The sequence below is a fragment of the Oncorhynchus masou genome, chromosome 10 (assembly GCF_036934945.1).
Source record: "Oncorhynchus masou masou isolate Uvic2021 chromosome 10, UVic_Omas_1.1, whole genome shotgun sequence".
Lineage (NCBI taxonomy): Eukaryota > Metazoa > Chordata > Actinopteri > Salmoniformes > Salmonidae > Oncorhynchus > Oncorhynchus masou.
This window is the reverse complement of record NC_088221.1, coordinates 8,155,001-8,171,562: the sequence shown is the minus strand read 5'-3', so window position 1 is coordinate 8,171,562 and position 16,562 is coordinate 8,155,001. Positions and strand designations below refer to the sequence as shown.

The 16,562-nt window shown below is 42.6% G+C and overlaps 1 protein-coding gene across 4 annotated transcripts in view; it reads right to left on the bottom strand.

The window, feature by feature from the left end:
* Positions 1-656: 656 nt before the first annotated feature.
* The window catches only part of slc39a10 (solute carrier family 39 member 10), a 72,308-nt gene continuing 56,402 nt past the window's right edge, over positions 657-16,562 (bottom strand). For 3 of the 4 annotated variants that reach the window (XM_064975740.1, XM_064975741.1, XM_064975742.1), the window contains 5 exons: positions 14,869-15,028; positions 14,158-14,469; positions 13,922-14,002; positions 5,130-5,320; positions 657-4,024 (listed from right to left, as the gene is read on the bottom strand). In XM_064975740.1, coding sequence (XP_064831812.1) covers positions 3,872-4,024; positions 5,130-5,320; positions 13,922-14,002; positions 14,158-14,469; positions 14,869-15,028 — 897 coding nt within the window. In that variant the 3' untranslated portion in view covers positions 657-3,871. The remainder of the gene's footprint in view (positions 4,025-5,129; positions 5,321-13,921; positions 14,003-14,157; positions 14,470-14,868; positions 15,029-16,562) is intronic. The other variant, XM_064975744.1, reaches the window with a different exon arrangement.

Sequence of the window (16,562 nt, the reverse complement as noted above, 5' to 3'; positions counted from 1 at the left end):
ACTGGACATAAATCAAGATAAGGCAACAAAAAAAAGCCTGCATGACTTGCTTTTTGGAGTGTGGTGTCTATAATAAGCAGAGCATCTCTTTATTATGGACATGTTTACAACTTTGAATCTATAGGTGTTGAACATGACAGTTTACAATCTAAGGTCACGCCAAGTAATTTAGTCTCAACTTGATCGACAGCCACAACATTCATTACCAGATCGGGCTGAGGTGTAGAACTTAGGGAATGATGTGCCAAATACAATGGTCTTTGTTTTAGATGTTCAGGGCCAGTTTATGACTGGCCACCCATTCCAAAACTGACTGCAACTCCTTGTTAAGGGTTTCATAGCAGCCGTTTGATGGTCCTCCGGGTCCTCTCTCCTGAACTAGTGTTGATTCATAACACCATCAACAGGAGCAAACCTACCTTGAAGACAGTTGAAGAACGATGTACACTTGTTTGGGGTATTGTGCTGTTCAGTACAAACGATCACACAACATAGCAAAGCGTTTAATGAACTGAACACACCCTTGCCCTTAGAACAAGAACAGGAAAGTTCAACTGAGCAACAATGACATTGTAAGTTCTCTTGAAGACTGTTCTACTAGTCTCAGGAAGATATTATTCTAAAATCAAGCAATTTCATTTTTAGAAATTCCAGAATTCCTGGTTATTGCAAAAAAGTCACAAGGGGCTCTTTGCAAACTTTATTTTCCTTTCCAGAGAATGCACAGACAATCAGCGAGGATGATAAATACAATGCCTACATTTAGATATCCAGGTTTGTAAACAATGTATCAAATTAAAAACCAAACAACCATGGACCTTCATATTATTTTGTATTTGCTGCTCCTAGTCCAGTAAAGAGATTCTGATATTCCTTGGGGCATGGTGATCTAAATGGTGGCTATACACTTGAAACCATCTCCATTGCATGAAAAATGTATTGTTAAAAGAATATAGCAACATTGCAGGCACCTATTCAGCCCATATTTCTATTTGTTGTTTTCTCATGTTGAAAAACTGGACTGAAAATCAAACTTTAATGTTCTAAAAACACGAAAGCTCTACCAATAGGCTCAGCAGGCCCCAAAGAATTCCTAATCGCTACAGTTGATCATTTTAAAAAAACAACATTTGACTGGTCTTTTTAATTTACATTTTTCTATACAAAAAGCAGAGAAACAATTACATCCAAAACATTTTCCTGTTCCATTTCACTCATGCCTCATGCATGATTCGATCCAATCAAGTACATTAGTTTAATGTGATTGACGATGATTCACAGCCAATAAGACAAGACGATGGATGTCACACAGTGACAGGATAAATGGAGGTTGCACATTTCAATGTGATCCAGCAGGTGAAGCAGCCAGGCTGGCTAGCTTAGCACTCGAGCAGCAGACAGCCAATGGAATGTCAGGAGGCGACGGCAAGCACAGAATTATGGTAAAGAAAACCCAAATGGGCCACTTGGCACAGTTGGCGTGGTGTCTTTATCTCATACACCCATTTAACCAAAAATATACAACTAATGATTGATAAAAACTAATCAAAGGAACATCTGATAACCTTATAGTTATACGGTTTGATTACAAGTCGAATATCAATTACAAGTGCAAAGTGTGCTAATTTGAACATATTCAAATGTATAGACAAAGCATATTTTTAGCAGTGATAAAAAGGCCATTGACATGCAGGTTCTTTTCCAGATTGTCAGAGAACAATTTCAAAATGACACAGGAAAATGTATTATTTGATACAAGTACCTTCTTAAACTGGTTTGGGAGGAATGATACACACAGTATCCAAACGTCTCAGGGTTTAACAATACAAGTGACACTTTAGATTTAAACTGTTCCTGTGCTTATATGATGCTGAAAACAGTCTTAACGTGGGTCTTTTGGTAAGGTAACTAGTGTAACCCCCATGTAATAAGCACAAAGTTAATATACTACTCGCTCTCAATCTAATTGACTTCTGACTTTGCCCGATTGCGATGGGGGTAATCAAGACTTACAGTAACCCATTTTAAAAATAAGAAAATACCACAACACAATGCATGGGTCATGTATTTGGCTACAAAAACAAGCTAGTGCCCTCAATAATGGAGTAAACGCAAAGTAACACTATTTCTTAGACAGAAGAAAATACTATCTTAAATTCACATAGGATTTAGGGCATGCAGTTTCATTTTGTAAAATGTAAAATGTTTGTTTACAGACTCATCAGTCCTCCAAATGCAGTTGGGCAATATTTCTTGGTTCTTAATATATATCTAGGTAATCCAACTTTTTTCCCCCCATATCATTTTAGAGATCGACTCAGCGCTATGAATCAGTACCGCAGATATTGAGATGAGTGCGATGCAAGACTGCTCTCCAATAGTCACACAGAGTATCTGATCATGTGCTCGGGTGCACTTTACACCGCTATAACGTGGTAGCTACAGGACCAAAACAGTGGAGAACTTGAGGCCCGTGCTTTAACACTCTTAGTTGTTGTGGAAATTGAGTTAATATTCTGTTTACTTTGTGCGTTGCCGATTCTACATTTAACATGAAATGAAACTGACTGGAGCCAACATCCGAGTGAGTACCTAAAGTTGTTTTTCTTTTGTAGCTCTATGTAGCATTATGGGTACCTTCAATACCCACAACGCTTCTCAAATTAGCCATAAAAACAAGACCCCAAAAAAATATATAAATATGGAGACTGCTGCAAATGAACACCGAGACATTATAATTAGACACTCAATCGCTCTTTTAAGGTTGGGGTAGTAGCGTTCACATTTTTGGCAAAATGCATAGCTAAGCTGTGGTTCAATTGTTTTGCAGAGCAACAGGGCGAAGACCTTCAATACAGACCTGTTGACTCATGCAATGCCTGGGGACATTTGGGCTTTAGCACCACTTTCCTTTAACACTTCCGAGTCTACGGACTAGCTAGCTCCTAGCTACTCTATTACAGTGTGTTCATTGGCAAAGCCACCACAATGGACTTGGCACAGCCATGGCTTTAGACAATAAATGTTGATACACAGCGGGACAGATTTCACAAGTTTACGATGGATGGGGGCAATGGGAAGGCACCACAGGTGCACTAGGCATGGATAATGGGACAAGCCACAGGGTCGATAACAGATAAAGGGAGTGGGAACGACATAAGACACACTGCACAAGGTTATGATGGATGAGCAGAGGGCTGCTGGGCCATGACAGCTTCCTCTCTGTAGGGGAGGGCCCTGCACCGTTGGGAAGCAGTCTGGAGAAATCTCCAGGTTAAGAGGTTATCCATCTTACACAGTCGGGTGAGGAACTCTGAGCTTCTCTCTCAGATAGTGGACAAAGGTAGTGGAGCACACCTGCTGATACCGAGGAGAGCCGCCGATATGTGAACTTATTGTCGACAAATGTATTTAGACCAATTGGAATGTGACATTCCTTTTGATTTGCTATAATGGTTTTCAGAGGAATGGGGAGAGTAATCAAAGTGTTACTTGCATAAGCTAGTCTCCGAAAGGAATGTGGCCTTATCAATATCAACTAAAGAGGTGTTTGTTGGTGAGTAACCTTGGTGTACCTTCAATACAGCATCTAAGCTACATGGGAAGGAGCATAGGATAGAACCAAGGAGCTGAAATGAATAACTCAATGGGACAGAGAAAGGCAACAGAATGGGGGGGGATATGTATAAGCCACTGCTTTGAGCTACGGAATGGAGAGGCACAGGGAGCATGAATGAGAGCTCGATCACTATGCATGCAGGACACTGGACCACCACAGAACAAACAAAGCACATTTTAAAGGCCAAAAAGCACAAGTACCGACAACCTCACATTTGCCTTCCCTCGTACCAACCGGCCCCACCCTCCACCGCTAGAAGCCAAAGTCAAAAACTATCTGGTCTTCGAAGATGGCAATGAGCAGCATGATGGAGAAACCGGTGAGCAGGCCAAGGTTCTGCAGGACAAAGTGGCCCAGTTGACAGCGCTTGTGTTCCTCGCTGTCGCCATGGAGCATCTCTGGTAACTAGAGAGGGAGCAAGAGGTCAAAGTAGTCAGACACAATACAGGAAAATTAAGAGGGGACTACACTGTATTAACGTTAGACACTAGAGGCGATAGAGGCCATTCAACTGTACTGGACTTCGACATTAGGTGAGGTGTTACCAAACCTTATGCCCGTGATGCCATTTTGATTTTAGACAGTTGTGACCGCACCATGACAAAATAGTTACGTAATCAACAGCCAGCGTTTACTTTTCCATTTGGGGCTATGACGGTCAATTACAATTTCAGTCAGACAGAACTTCAATCTGAAGGAAGTATGGTTTGAAGTGACAAATGTACCAGAGAGGTATTGAGAAGTTAAAACATCAGGGAATAATTCTGGAAAATCCCACCCAAAGTCATTTTGTTCTGATTTGATGCCTAGTCTCGTTCACTGTTCTAATAAGTCCTGCGCTTGTGAGCATAGTCGGTATGTGTTGTTAAGTCTTAACTTTCAGGAACCAGGTCATAATAGGTTAAAGCTCCAACAAATGAAAAGCCACATTTGTAGAAAAAACTGTAACCGCTCAGTTTATCCCAACCGCTAATAGCTTTCACGTAACTGTGGTTCTATGGATTAAGCAGCAAATTCAGTTGACTACAGATTGTATATATTTTTTTCTTGCAACCCCATTTTCAAATCAGAATCCCCAGTTTGGTAATCTCTGGATTAGGGGGTGGAAAGAGCCCACCCCCGAGTTTTGCTTCTGTGACTGAGTGGGAAGCACCATCAAGGGCTGTCACTATTTTACAGTAGTTGTCAATTTCTTCTACAAGTTTATTGGTGGTCCGTAAACAAACTGAAAAGGTGCTTACCACCATCTACTGTGCTGGGATGTGTTTAGTCTGAAAAGGCATAAAGCCAAGGGTTGGTCATTTCATGCCACCTGGAGTGCTGCAATTTGCTCAGGACATAAATAATGAATTGGCTGATCCTTCCTGCTAACCAGTATGGAATTTTGTAATTAAACCATGAGGTCCCACCCTGTTGACTACTTTAGAATGGCGAAAGCCTTCTATGGCACTGCCCATGTTAACAGGTTTTGTGAAATGGTTGAGATTGTTTCACTGTACAACTAACTCACCATGTCCACCAGAGCCACATAGAGGAACATGCCAGCGGTGACGGCGAAGATCCAGCTGGTGACGTTGTGTGTGTACTGGCCCACAGCTGTGCCGATCATCATGCCCACGTAGGCCATGAGGGCAGAGAGTAGGTTATACACAATGGCCTGTTTCACAGACATGCCAGCCTTCAGAAGCACCGCAAAGTCACCTGGAGCCAGAAAAGCACAAGGATGACCGGGTAAGAATTACATGGGCTGGCCAACACACGTGACAGTATTCACTCAGTCACTCACCTCACACTAACTGTATGCAACCATTTGATACTCATCGATACCCACAAAATGGTGTTACTTACTGATCATCGAGTTTGCTGACGACAAGACGATGGTGGGTCTGATCACTGACGACAATGAGACAGCTTACAGAAAGGAGGTCAGAGACCTGGCAGTGTGGTGCCAGGACAAGAACCACTCCCTCAACGTCTGCAAGACAACAGGAGCTGATCGTGGCCTACAGGAAACGGAAGGGCGAGCACGCCCACATCCACATTGTAGTGGAGCAGGTCGAGAGCTTCATGTTCCTGTGTCCACCACTAAGAACTTAATATGGTCCTCTCACACCAACAGTCTTGAAGGCGTAATAGCGCCTCATCCCAATCAGGAGATTGAAAAGATTTGGCCTGGCACCCCAGATCCTCAACTTTATACAGCATCTTAACTGGCTGCATCACCACTATTTATACACATGTATGTGGACACCCCTTCAAATTAGTGGATTCAGCTATTTCTGATGGGTGTATAAAATATAGCAGACAGCAATGCAATCTCCATAGACAAACATTGGCAAAAGAATAACCTTACTGAAGAGCTGTGACTTTCAATGTGTAATAACTACGTAAAAAATGTATGAACGTGTTAAATTATTATGTGACGTACAGTCATATTCAGGTCCTGATTGGTCAACAAGCATATTTGACACGTCAAATGGTGTTATGACACGTCAAAGTGTTAGTATATTTTCTGATACGCAAAGACCCAAATGTCGTTACATAGCAAAGACACAAACGGAGTTCCATAGAAATCCTGGTTGAGAAGGAAACGACTGAACAATGAAAAAGCACAGCAAGTAAGTGAAAAATGTTTTACTGGTAATGGGGACATAAATAAATACCAACAAAATAACTTTTTGGTCAGTGTGGTGTGTGTGTGTAACCTTAATTTAACTAGGCAAATCAGTTAAGAACACATTCTTATTTACAGTGTAGGCCTACCCCGGCCAAACCCGGACGACGCTGGGCCAAATGTGCTCCACCCTATGGGACTCCCAGTCACGGCCGGATGTGATACAGCATGGATTCGAACCAGGGACTGTAGTGACGCCTCTTGCACTGAAATGTAGTGCCATAGACCGCAGCGTCCGTGTGTGTGCTAACTATTTAACTGTACTAGAATGCTTATAAGGCCACACACAAACAGTGCCTTCCGAAAGTATTATAAAGATGGTCACTATAAAGATACAGGCGTCCTTAACTCAGTTGCCGGCTGGGAAGGAAACCACTCAGGGATTTCACCATGAGGCCAAGTGTGACTTTAAAACAGTTACTGCGTTTAATGGCTGTGAAGGAATCCTGCACAGATGAAAAAACATGCATCCTGCTTGCAATAAGGCACTATAGTAAAACTGTAAAAAATGTACTTAATGCCCTCAAAACAAAGCGTTATGTTCGGAGCAAATCCAACATCACTGAGTACTACTTTCATATTTTCAAGCATAGTGGTGGCTGCATCATGTTATGGGTATGCTTGTCACTGGCAAGGACTATAGAGTTTTTCCCCCCCGGATAAAAATAAACAGAAGAGAGCTTTTTCACCTTTCAGACAGACAACCTAAAAACACAAGGCCAAATATACACTGGAGTTGCTTGCTAAGATGACATGAATGTTCCTGAGTGGCCTAGTTACAGTTTTGACTTAGTGGGGCAAAAAAGTATTGTCAGCCACCAGTTGTGCAAGTTCTCCCACTTAAAAAGATGAGCCCTGTAATTTATCATAGGTACACTTCAACTATGACAGACAAAATGAGAAGAAAAAAAATCCAGAAAATCCCTGTAGGATTTGTAATGAATTTATTTGCAAATTATGGTGGAAAATAAGTATTTGGTCAATAACAAAAGTTTCTCAATACTTTTATATACCCTTTGTTGGCAATGAGAGGTCAAACGTGTTCTGTAAGTCTTCACACACTGTTGCTGGTATTTTGGCCCATTCCTCCATGCAGATCTCCTCTAGAGCAGTGATGTTTTGGGGCTGTTGCTGGGCGACACGGATTTCAACTCCCCCCCCCCCCAAAGATTTTCTATGGGGTTGAGATCTGGAGACTGGCTAGGCCACTCCAGGACCTTGAAATGCTTCTTACGAAGCCACTCCTTCGTTGCCCGGGCGGTGTGTTTCGGATCATTGTCATGCTGAAAGACCCAGCCACGTTTCATCTTCAATGCCCTTGCTGATGGAAGGAGGTTTTCACTCAAAATATCACGATACATGGCCCCATTCATTCTTTCCTTTACACGGATCAGTCGTCCTGGTCCCTTTGCAGAAAAACAGCCCCAAAGCATGATGTTTCCACCCCCATGCTTCACAGTAGGTATGGTGTTCTTTGGATGCAACTCAGCATTCTTTGTGCTCCAAACACAACAAGTTGAGTTTACCAAAAAGTTATATTTTGTCTGTCATAGTTGAAGTGTACCTATGATAAATTACAGGCCTCTCATCATTTAAGTGGGAGAACTTGCACAATTGGTGGCTGACTAAATACTTTGCCCCACTGTAAATCGTCTTAAATCTATGGCAAGACTTTAAAAATGGCTGTCTAGCAATGATCAATTACCAACTAGAGCTTGAAGAATTTTAAAGAATGTGCAAATATTGTACAATCCTGGTGTACAAAGCGCTTTGAGACTTACAGCTGTAATCACTGCCAAAGGTGATTCTAACATGTATTGACAAGGTGTGTATACTTATGTCAATGAGATATTTCTGGATTTAATTTTCAAATAAATTAGTTACAATTTCTAAAAACATGTTTCCACTTTGTCATTATGGGGCACTGTGTGTAGATGGATTTAATATTTTTCTCACCCATTTTGAATTCAGGGTGTAACAAAATGTGTATAAGTCAAGGGGTACGAATACTTTATGAAGGCACTGTATATATGGCTTGAACGTAGCTTGTCGTAGGGTGTGTGGGGGTTAATAGGGAGAGAGTAGGTCTGACAGGTAGACCGGTCCGATGCCATGCAGGCTTTGTCGACAAGGCTGATCATTATAGTCAAATCTTTGAGGAACAGGTAGCCAATGGAGATTAGTAAGGATAGGGCTGATGTGGGCCGACTGTTTCAGAATCCTTGCGGCACTCTGTTGGAAGAGCTGTTGTTTATGAATTGAATTTGCAGCCCCCTCAAGTACTGCGTTTTCTTAATCTATTCTGGAGAACATAAATGCATGGATTCGATTTTCTGCATCAATATTTGTGGAGGGTCTTAGGTGGGAGGTGTTCCTTTACAGACGTAACTAATGTGGGCATTGAAAGAGGGCAGGGTCGAATTTCACACCCAAATTAGTGATGACTGAGGGATGATGTAGCCATCTATAACAGGGTGGACGTTGCAGGAGTTGGTGATCTTGTGGGGGGTGCCTATATGTGCATTGCCTCGGTCTTGCCACTTGAGTTGTTCTGCATCCAGTTGGACAATGTTGACAGAGCAACTGTGTCTGCATAGCAATGGAATTGCTGTCTGAAGATCTGGTCAAGTGGGAGTATGTAAAGCGGGAAGAGGATAGGTACTAACACAGATCCTTGTGGGAGAGAGCAGTTTATGGTGGATTAAAATTGCTTGCGGTTGGAGGTCGGATGAGAACCAGTTAAGGGCAGTCCCACAGATGGCAGTGTGCTCTCGGAGGCACTGCAGTAGAATGGTGTGATTTACTGTGTCAAAAGCAGCAGAGGTCCAGAAGAATCAAAATGGTGGGGAATCCTGTATCTGCAGCCATGAACATGTCATTTACAAACTTCACCAGGGATGTCTCAGTACTGTGCATGGCCCTAAAGCCAGACTGGAGAGCCTCAAAGTTAGTTAGCACAGAATTGTGAGTGAAACAGAGTTGCACTACTTTCTCCAGGACTTTAAGTAAAAATGGGTAGTTGGAAATAGGCTTGTAGTTTGAGATGAGGATTTGGTCAAGGGATGTTTTGAGCAAAGGGGTGACTAACAATTTTCAACAGTGATGGCACCTGCCCAATGTGGAGGGACTTGAACAGGTTGGCTACAAATTGGATGAGACCAACCAAGTTGGAATAGGGTTTAGGGGTCACTGGTAGTATACATTATTTGAGGATTTCTAAAACAGCAGCAGGTGAAACCAGAGCAAAGTCATAATTATTATATGCATATATTACCAATTTGACAGTTTTTTTTTTCAGTTTACTATGGGCACACAATCCCTCCAAAGGGGGCAGTATTGGGCCTAGCCTTAACAGGTTTAAAGGGGGGTGGGGTGGATACAATATCCTTTCGGATGGTGTTGATTTTAGCCTTGAAGAACTCAGATAATCGCTTGCATTGTTCGAGAGTTGCTGTGGGAGTGCAAAAGTCTATAGGTGGAGGAGGCGACTGATGGTGGAAAACAAGATCCTGGGATTTCCTCTGTCGTTGTCCATCATGGCAGAGTAGAAGGTGGATCGGGCTGCTTTAAGTGCTTTTAAATAGCAAGCCTGGTTGTCTTTATAGGCCAGTAGGTGGACAGTACTTCTCCAGACACTCAACTGCTAACATGGGTCTTTATAATTTCTGTGAACCATGGGGAGGACGCCGGAGATGGCTGCCGTTTTACGATCTCTGAACCAATTGTGCTCGTGTGTGTTTTCTCATTATTTGTAACTTATTTTGTACATAATGTTTCTGCCACAGTGTCTTGTGACCAAAAGGAGCTTCACATCTGACCATTACTCTATCCTCCTGATTCCGGCTGACAAGCAAAAACTAAAACAGGAAGCACACGTGACTCGATCAATAAGTGGTCAGGTGAAGCAGATGCTAAGCTACAGGACTGTTTTGCTAGCGCACACTGGAATATGTTCTGGGATTCTTCCGATGGCATTGAGGAGTACACCACAGTCATTGGCTTCATCAATAAGCGCTGATGTCGTCCCTACAGCATTACAGGCAACATCCGCATTTAGCTAAAGGGTAAAGCTGGCGCTTTCAAGGAGCGGGATTCTAACCCGGAAGCTAATAAGAAATCCCGCTATGCCCTCCGACGAACCATCAAACAGGCAAAAAATATAAAAAAATCAATACAGGATTAAGTTTGAATTGTACTACACCGGCTCTGACGCTTGTCGGATGTGGCAGGACTTGCAAACTATTAGAGACTACAAAGCGAAGCCGCGAGCTGCCCAGTGACACGAGCCTACCAGAAGAGCTAAATTACTTCGGTGCTCGCTTCGAGGCAAGTAACACTGAAACATGCATATGAGCATCAGGTGTTCGGGTGACTGAGATCACGCTCTCCATAGCCGATGTGAGTAAGACCTTTAGACAGGTCAACATTCACAAGGCGGCAGAGCCAGATGGATTACAAGGACGTGTACTCTGAGCATGCGCTGACCAACTGGCAAGCGTCTTCACTGACATTTTCAACCTGTCCCTGACAGTCTGTAATAAACATGTTTCAAGCAGAGTACCATAGTCCCTGTGCCCACTTCAGTTTGCATTTCACCCCAACAGATCCACAGATACAATCTTTATTGCACTCAGTACGTCACTGGGGCCAAGCTTCCTGCCATCTAGGACCTCTACACAAGGCAGTGTCAGAGGATGGCCCTACAAATAGTCAAAGACTCCAGCCACCCTAGTTATAGACTCTTCTCTCTGCTACCGCACGGCAAGCGGTTCCAGAGTGCCAAGTCAAGTTCCAATAGGCATCTTAACAGCTTCTACCCCCAGCCCATAAGACTACTGAACAGCTAAAAGAGGGCAACTCAGACCCCTCCTTTTATGCTGCTACTCTGTTTATTATCTATGCATAGTCACTTTAATAACTCTACCTACATGTATATATTACCTCAATTACTTCGACTAACAGGTGCCCCCCACACATTGTCGCTGTACCGGTACCCCCTGTATAAAGCCTCACTATTGTTATTTTACTGCTGCTGTTCAATTATTTGTGACTTTTTTATTTTCTATTTTTTTTTAACTTACCACTCATTTTTTCTTAACTTCTTAAAGTATTGTTGGTTAAGGGCTTGTAAGTAAGCATTTCACTAAGGTCTACACCGGTTGTATTTTGCGCACGTGACAAATAAAATGTGATTTGATAGTTGGAAGGATATTTGACGTGTTTCAGGGGCAAGGCTGTTTAAGATGTTGCTTAGGGTGATATTATATAGGTCGACCCTTTCGTCAGGGGTGGACTTAAAGTCAGCTTGTAGGGTAGGATGAACAGATTCCTGGAAGAGGGATGTGTCAAGTGACTTATCTGAATTTAATAGTGAGCGTCGGGCGACGCTCACCTGCAGGAGTACTCACAGACATTGTCATGGCCCTATGGTCAGATACACCTAGCTCATGTTCATCCAGGTCTGAGGCAGGGACTTCTTCAATGATGAGGACTAGTGTATGCCCACGATTGTGTGGAGACATCGACATGCTGTACCAGGTTGAGACAGTCAAGCATGTTCAGGAATCCGTAACAGAGTAACATTTTGTTGAATCAATGTGAATGTTGAGATCACCTAGGATAACATATGCACATACACCATCCTCCTCACTCACTGCCAGCGCAGCTGTGGGAAGAAAGCCCAACTCTCAGCGGAAAAGCCCTCGATTCAGTGAGAAATGAATAGACGCTGACCTACATTTACTCCACGCCATACTGAGTGTTCCCTTTTCCCGGCTAATTACCACAATGAATATATTATCACTCCGGTCTCCTCGTATTCATCAATCAAATAAAAGAGAGCGCCGAGCCGTGGTCTCACACCATTACCACTATCCAGTCTCCACTTTGCTTCCTCTGGTGTTTACTGAGGACCATGTTTCGGTCGGTTCTGATCTGTCGTCACGCACACAAAGCTGCCCATCTTGACAGTGTTGCTGCGTGCAATTAACACACCCATCACTGCCAATGAACTTCTCGGCGGGGTGTAAAAGAGCCTGGAGGAGGCATTTGTCTTTGGAGCGACGGGAGAGGAGAGGCTCACTTTGCAAATGCGCTGGCGCCATTTTTTTAGGAGGAGATGACTGGTCCGAGTGTTGATAGCGTGGGGTGGAGTGAGGGGGTGGCAAGCAGATGCTCCCTTAGGGTTGGAGCCAGTCAATGAAGAATGGAAATACATTGAACACAATGCATCTTAGGCCTACTCATGTTATAGTAGGAGCTATAAAAATCTGCTGCAATACACCTTAAAAAGGAGCATACAATGCTAAACTATTTTACCCATAGATGCCCCAGACCAGGGGTCTCTTAGCTTTCCAGCATGAGCTACTTTTACACTTTTTTTCATAGCTTTCAAATAGGTACATTCTTCTCTCCTACAACTCTAGATGCTTTTTCTCTTAATCATCAACAGTTATGATAGTTTCTACAGTATACTATAAAATGTGTGACTAACAATTGTTAACCATTGAGTGGAGTTGCATTGCTAACAGAATGGCAACATTATCCATTCATTTATTCTATTCTCCTTAAACACATTGTGGTTCATCAAGTAATATTTGAAACAGTCAGCCAACCGAAACAGCAAGACACTTAGTTAACAACAACATGAGGGGGAGCATGTAGACAAATGAATAGTGTTCATTTCTGCTTTAGTCTGGTCTATACATCACTCAAACTAGAGACCCACACTCAGACGTCATGTCTACGGCAGCAGCCATCATTAGAGTGCAGAGACACTGTCGATCAGCCTATTCACTCTGCTTGCTACAAACAGACACACAAAAACAAAAAGCCCTGCTGCATGGGCACAGCACAAGCCATGGCAGAGGCCAAAGTACTTTTAGAGGTTGAATCAATGTTTTATTGTCAGTGGGGGTTCCTCATTCATCACACCTTTTGTGCCACAAAGAATCTTGATGACTAGTGGATCAACAGTGAATCTGTCAGTCATCTCTACCTCAATGAATAGCAGAGTTTGTGAATGGTTTGGAGTGTCATGAATGTCAATGAGCAGCCTTGAGGCATGTGTGTGGCTGCAATTCAATAACATTTACATTTACGTCATTTAGCAGACGCTCTTATCCAGAGCAAATTGCATAAAAAGTTAAATCACAAGGTCTACACTGTAACAGAGGTGTTAACCGTGTAAAAATAGTCTGTTTCATATGCTCCTGCCTTGATTGAAAGTTTAATGTGTAATTGCTGCCGGTCTTGTCATGAAGGGCTCCCTCGCAAAGAGACCCCGGTCTCAATGGGACTTACTGCTTCAAAAAAAGCTTAAACATTTTTTTTTTAAATAAGCTTATTTGACATGTCAATTAGTCTTATTTAATGGGTCAATTAGGTTCAATAAAAAATAAATTAAATATTTCCTTTATTTAGGCTACAATCGACTGAAACAGACCCTAGCCCTGATCAACAGATAGTAGGCACTGTGCATTCTCTCCAATGCCCAACACATTGTCCTTGGGGATGGGATAATTATCCAAGCTTTTTGAGTCAATTGTGAAATGAGTTTTGGCAAAATAGTGGATGTTTGACGATTGATGGCTCTGAAGAGCTTCTCGGACCGAGAATGGTGCACTTACCCAGTTCGTGAGGCAATTCATGGCAGAACACTGCAACAGATGTACTGATGCCACCGGTAATATTTGCACTGAAGGCAGCACCTGTCAAAGAAACATTCAACAACAAGAACATTGACAGACTTAATTATGTTACAGAACAGTATAATACAGTCTAATCTTTATTAATTCAACCTTTTACCTAGCCAGATAAGTAACAGACAACAAAATATTTTACAACGTGGTGGCTTACTGCTCACCTATGGCCAGGCCGTCGCTGAAGTTGTGCATGCCATCACCCATGATGACCATCCAGGCGATGCTGGCGATGCCCGCGTCCTTCATCTCCTGGTCCGAGTGGCAGTTCCCGCCATGTGAGTGACCATGCCCACCTCCGTGAGAATGCCCGCCGTGGTTGTGCCCGTGTTTCTTGGGCCGACGGCCATTCTCCTTGGTAAGCAAGTCTGCAGGGGCCAGTGGCGTCTTGTTGCTGGGCGAGTCAGGTGGCTGCAGCTCTGTTAGCTGGGTGTCATTGTGGCCGTTGTCGCAGGAGATGGCCGTGCTGTCCAGACCTTGAGGGGGAAAGGAGTAGAAAGCTGTTACTAAATGCCAAGTTCAGAGAGAGAGAGAGAGAGAGAGAGAGAGAGAGAGAGAGAGAGAGAGAGAGAGAGAGAGAGAGAGAGAGAGAGAGAGAGAGAGAGAGAGAGAGAGAGAGAGAGAGAGAGAGAGAGAGAGAGAGAGAGAGAGAGAGAGAGAGAGAGAGAGAGAGAGAGAGAGAGAGAGAGAGAGAGAGAGAGAGAGAGAGAGAGAGAGAGAGAGAGAGAGAGAGAGAGAGAGATCTAAAAAAGTAAAAACACACCTGGTACTTTTGTCATGCATAGTATAATCATCCTCCTACACAAATTCCAAGCTACACACGTCTCACACAAATCTTCCACTCAGGTGCATTTTAAGTGTGGTAACAATCCTACTTGTGTTAGAGTTCACTTTAGGACAGGACACCCTCTCACCCTCTGTGAGAGGCTTGAGGTGAAGCCACTCTGCGTCCGAGTGTCGATTCAGCTTGTGATCAGACAGCTTCCTGCCAATCTTGGCCTCCTCACCCCTCTTCTTCCTACGACAGAAGGTTCCCTGAAGGAAGAAAGAATAGACACATTAATAGAAAGACAGACTTGTTTGCTAGCTCAAGTATAGCAATTCACCCACACTTAAGTGACAATTCCTGAGAAACTGGGTTACAAACACACTAAAATAATTGACATTTTCATTAAATATTTATTCAAACTATGTCATCCTTCCACAAGATAGTCCCGACACAAATCTAGGGTTTCTACCCAAGCCAGCTGGTTGTTTGTTCTATTGGTTGCCAGAGACGTGACCCAGTCGTTCAGTTTTTTTGTTCTGCAGCCAGTGGTAACTTGTGGAATAGACACAGGCTGCAATGTGGTTTTAACCAATCAGTGTCCATGATTAGACCCACCAGAAAAGAGTGGGAGGCCCCGGTGCACAACTGAGCAATAGGACAAGTACATAAATGTCTTGCTTGAGAAACAGACGCCTCACAAGTCCTCAACTGGCAGCTTCATTAAATAGTACCTGCAAAAACACCAGTCTCAACGTCAACAGTGAAGAGGCGACGCCAGGATTTTCTCATGAAAGAACGGTGTCCACCCCTCCAATAAAGTTTCAGACACTTCTATGCCAAGGCGCATTGAAGCTGTTCTGGTGGCCCAACGGCCCAAAGATGCTATGTTGGTGTTTCCTTTATTTTGGCAGTTACTTGTACTACTAGAGTGCCTTTAGAAAGTATTCACACCACCTTTTCCATATTTTGTTGTTACAAAGAGGGAATGAAATGGATTGTCATTTGTGTCACCGATCGACAAACTACTCTGTCAAAGAGGAAGAAAAAATTCTAACTTTTTTTGTAATTAATCGAAAAAGAAAAAAAATCTTTTAGATATGTATTCAACCACCTGACAATACATGTTAAAATCACCTTTGGCAGCTCTTACAGCTGAGACACAATATTAGCCCATTACTATTTTTAAATCTTGAAGCTCTGCTGCAATGTAACTTTTTGGGCAACCCGGTCATAATGACATAAATGAGTTACAGATCTGTCACTCAATGAAAGCAAGACTAAGAAGCGGTAGATCTGTTTAATGTGCGCTATTACTATGTTTCCCATGCTTAAGTTTGTTATTTGCATCTTCTACTTTTGGTTTTGTACACCAGCGTCAAAATGCTGAAAATACAATATTTTTGCTTATTGAAAATATATTTCAAAGTGATTTAGATTATATTGTAGAGAATCATTGTAGAATCTTATTTTGTCACAACTGAAAGGCAAACTATTAGAATTTTAACAACCAGGAAATGTTGGAGCGATTTCTGCATAAAAACTGTAATTAGGACATTCGGGAACATAAGGTTGTCTTGGTAAGCAAATCCAATGTACAGTTGAAGTCGGAAGTTTACATACAAATACATTTGAACTCAGTTTCACAATACCTGACATTTAATCTCAGTTAAAAAAATCCCTGTTTTAGGCCAGTTAGGATCACCACATTATTGTAAGAATGTGAAATGTCAGAATAATAGTAGAGATTATTTATTTCAGCTATTATTTATTACATCACATTCCCAGTGGGTCAGAAGTGTA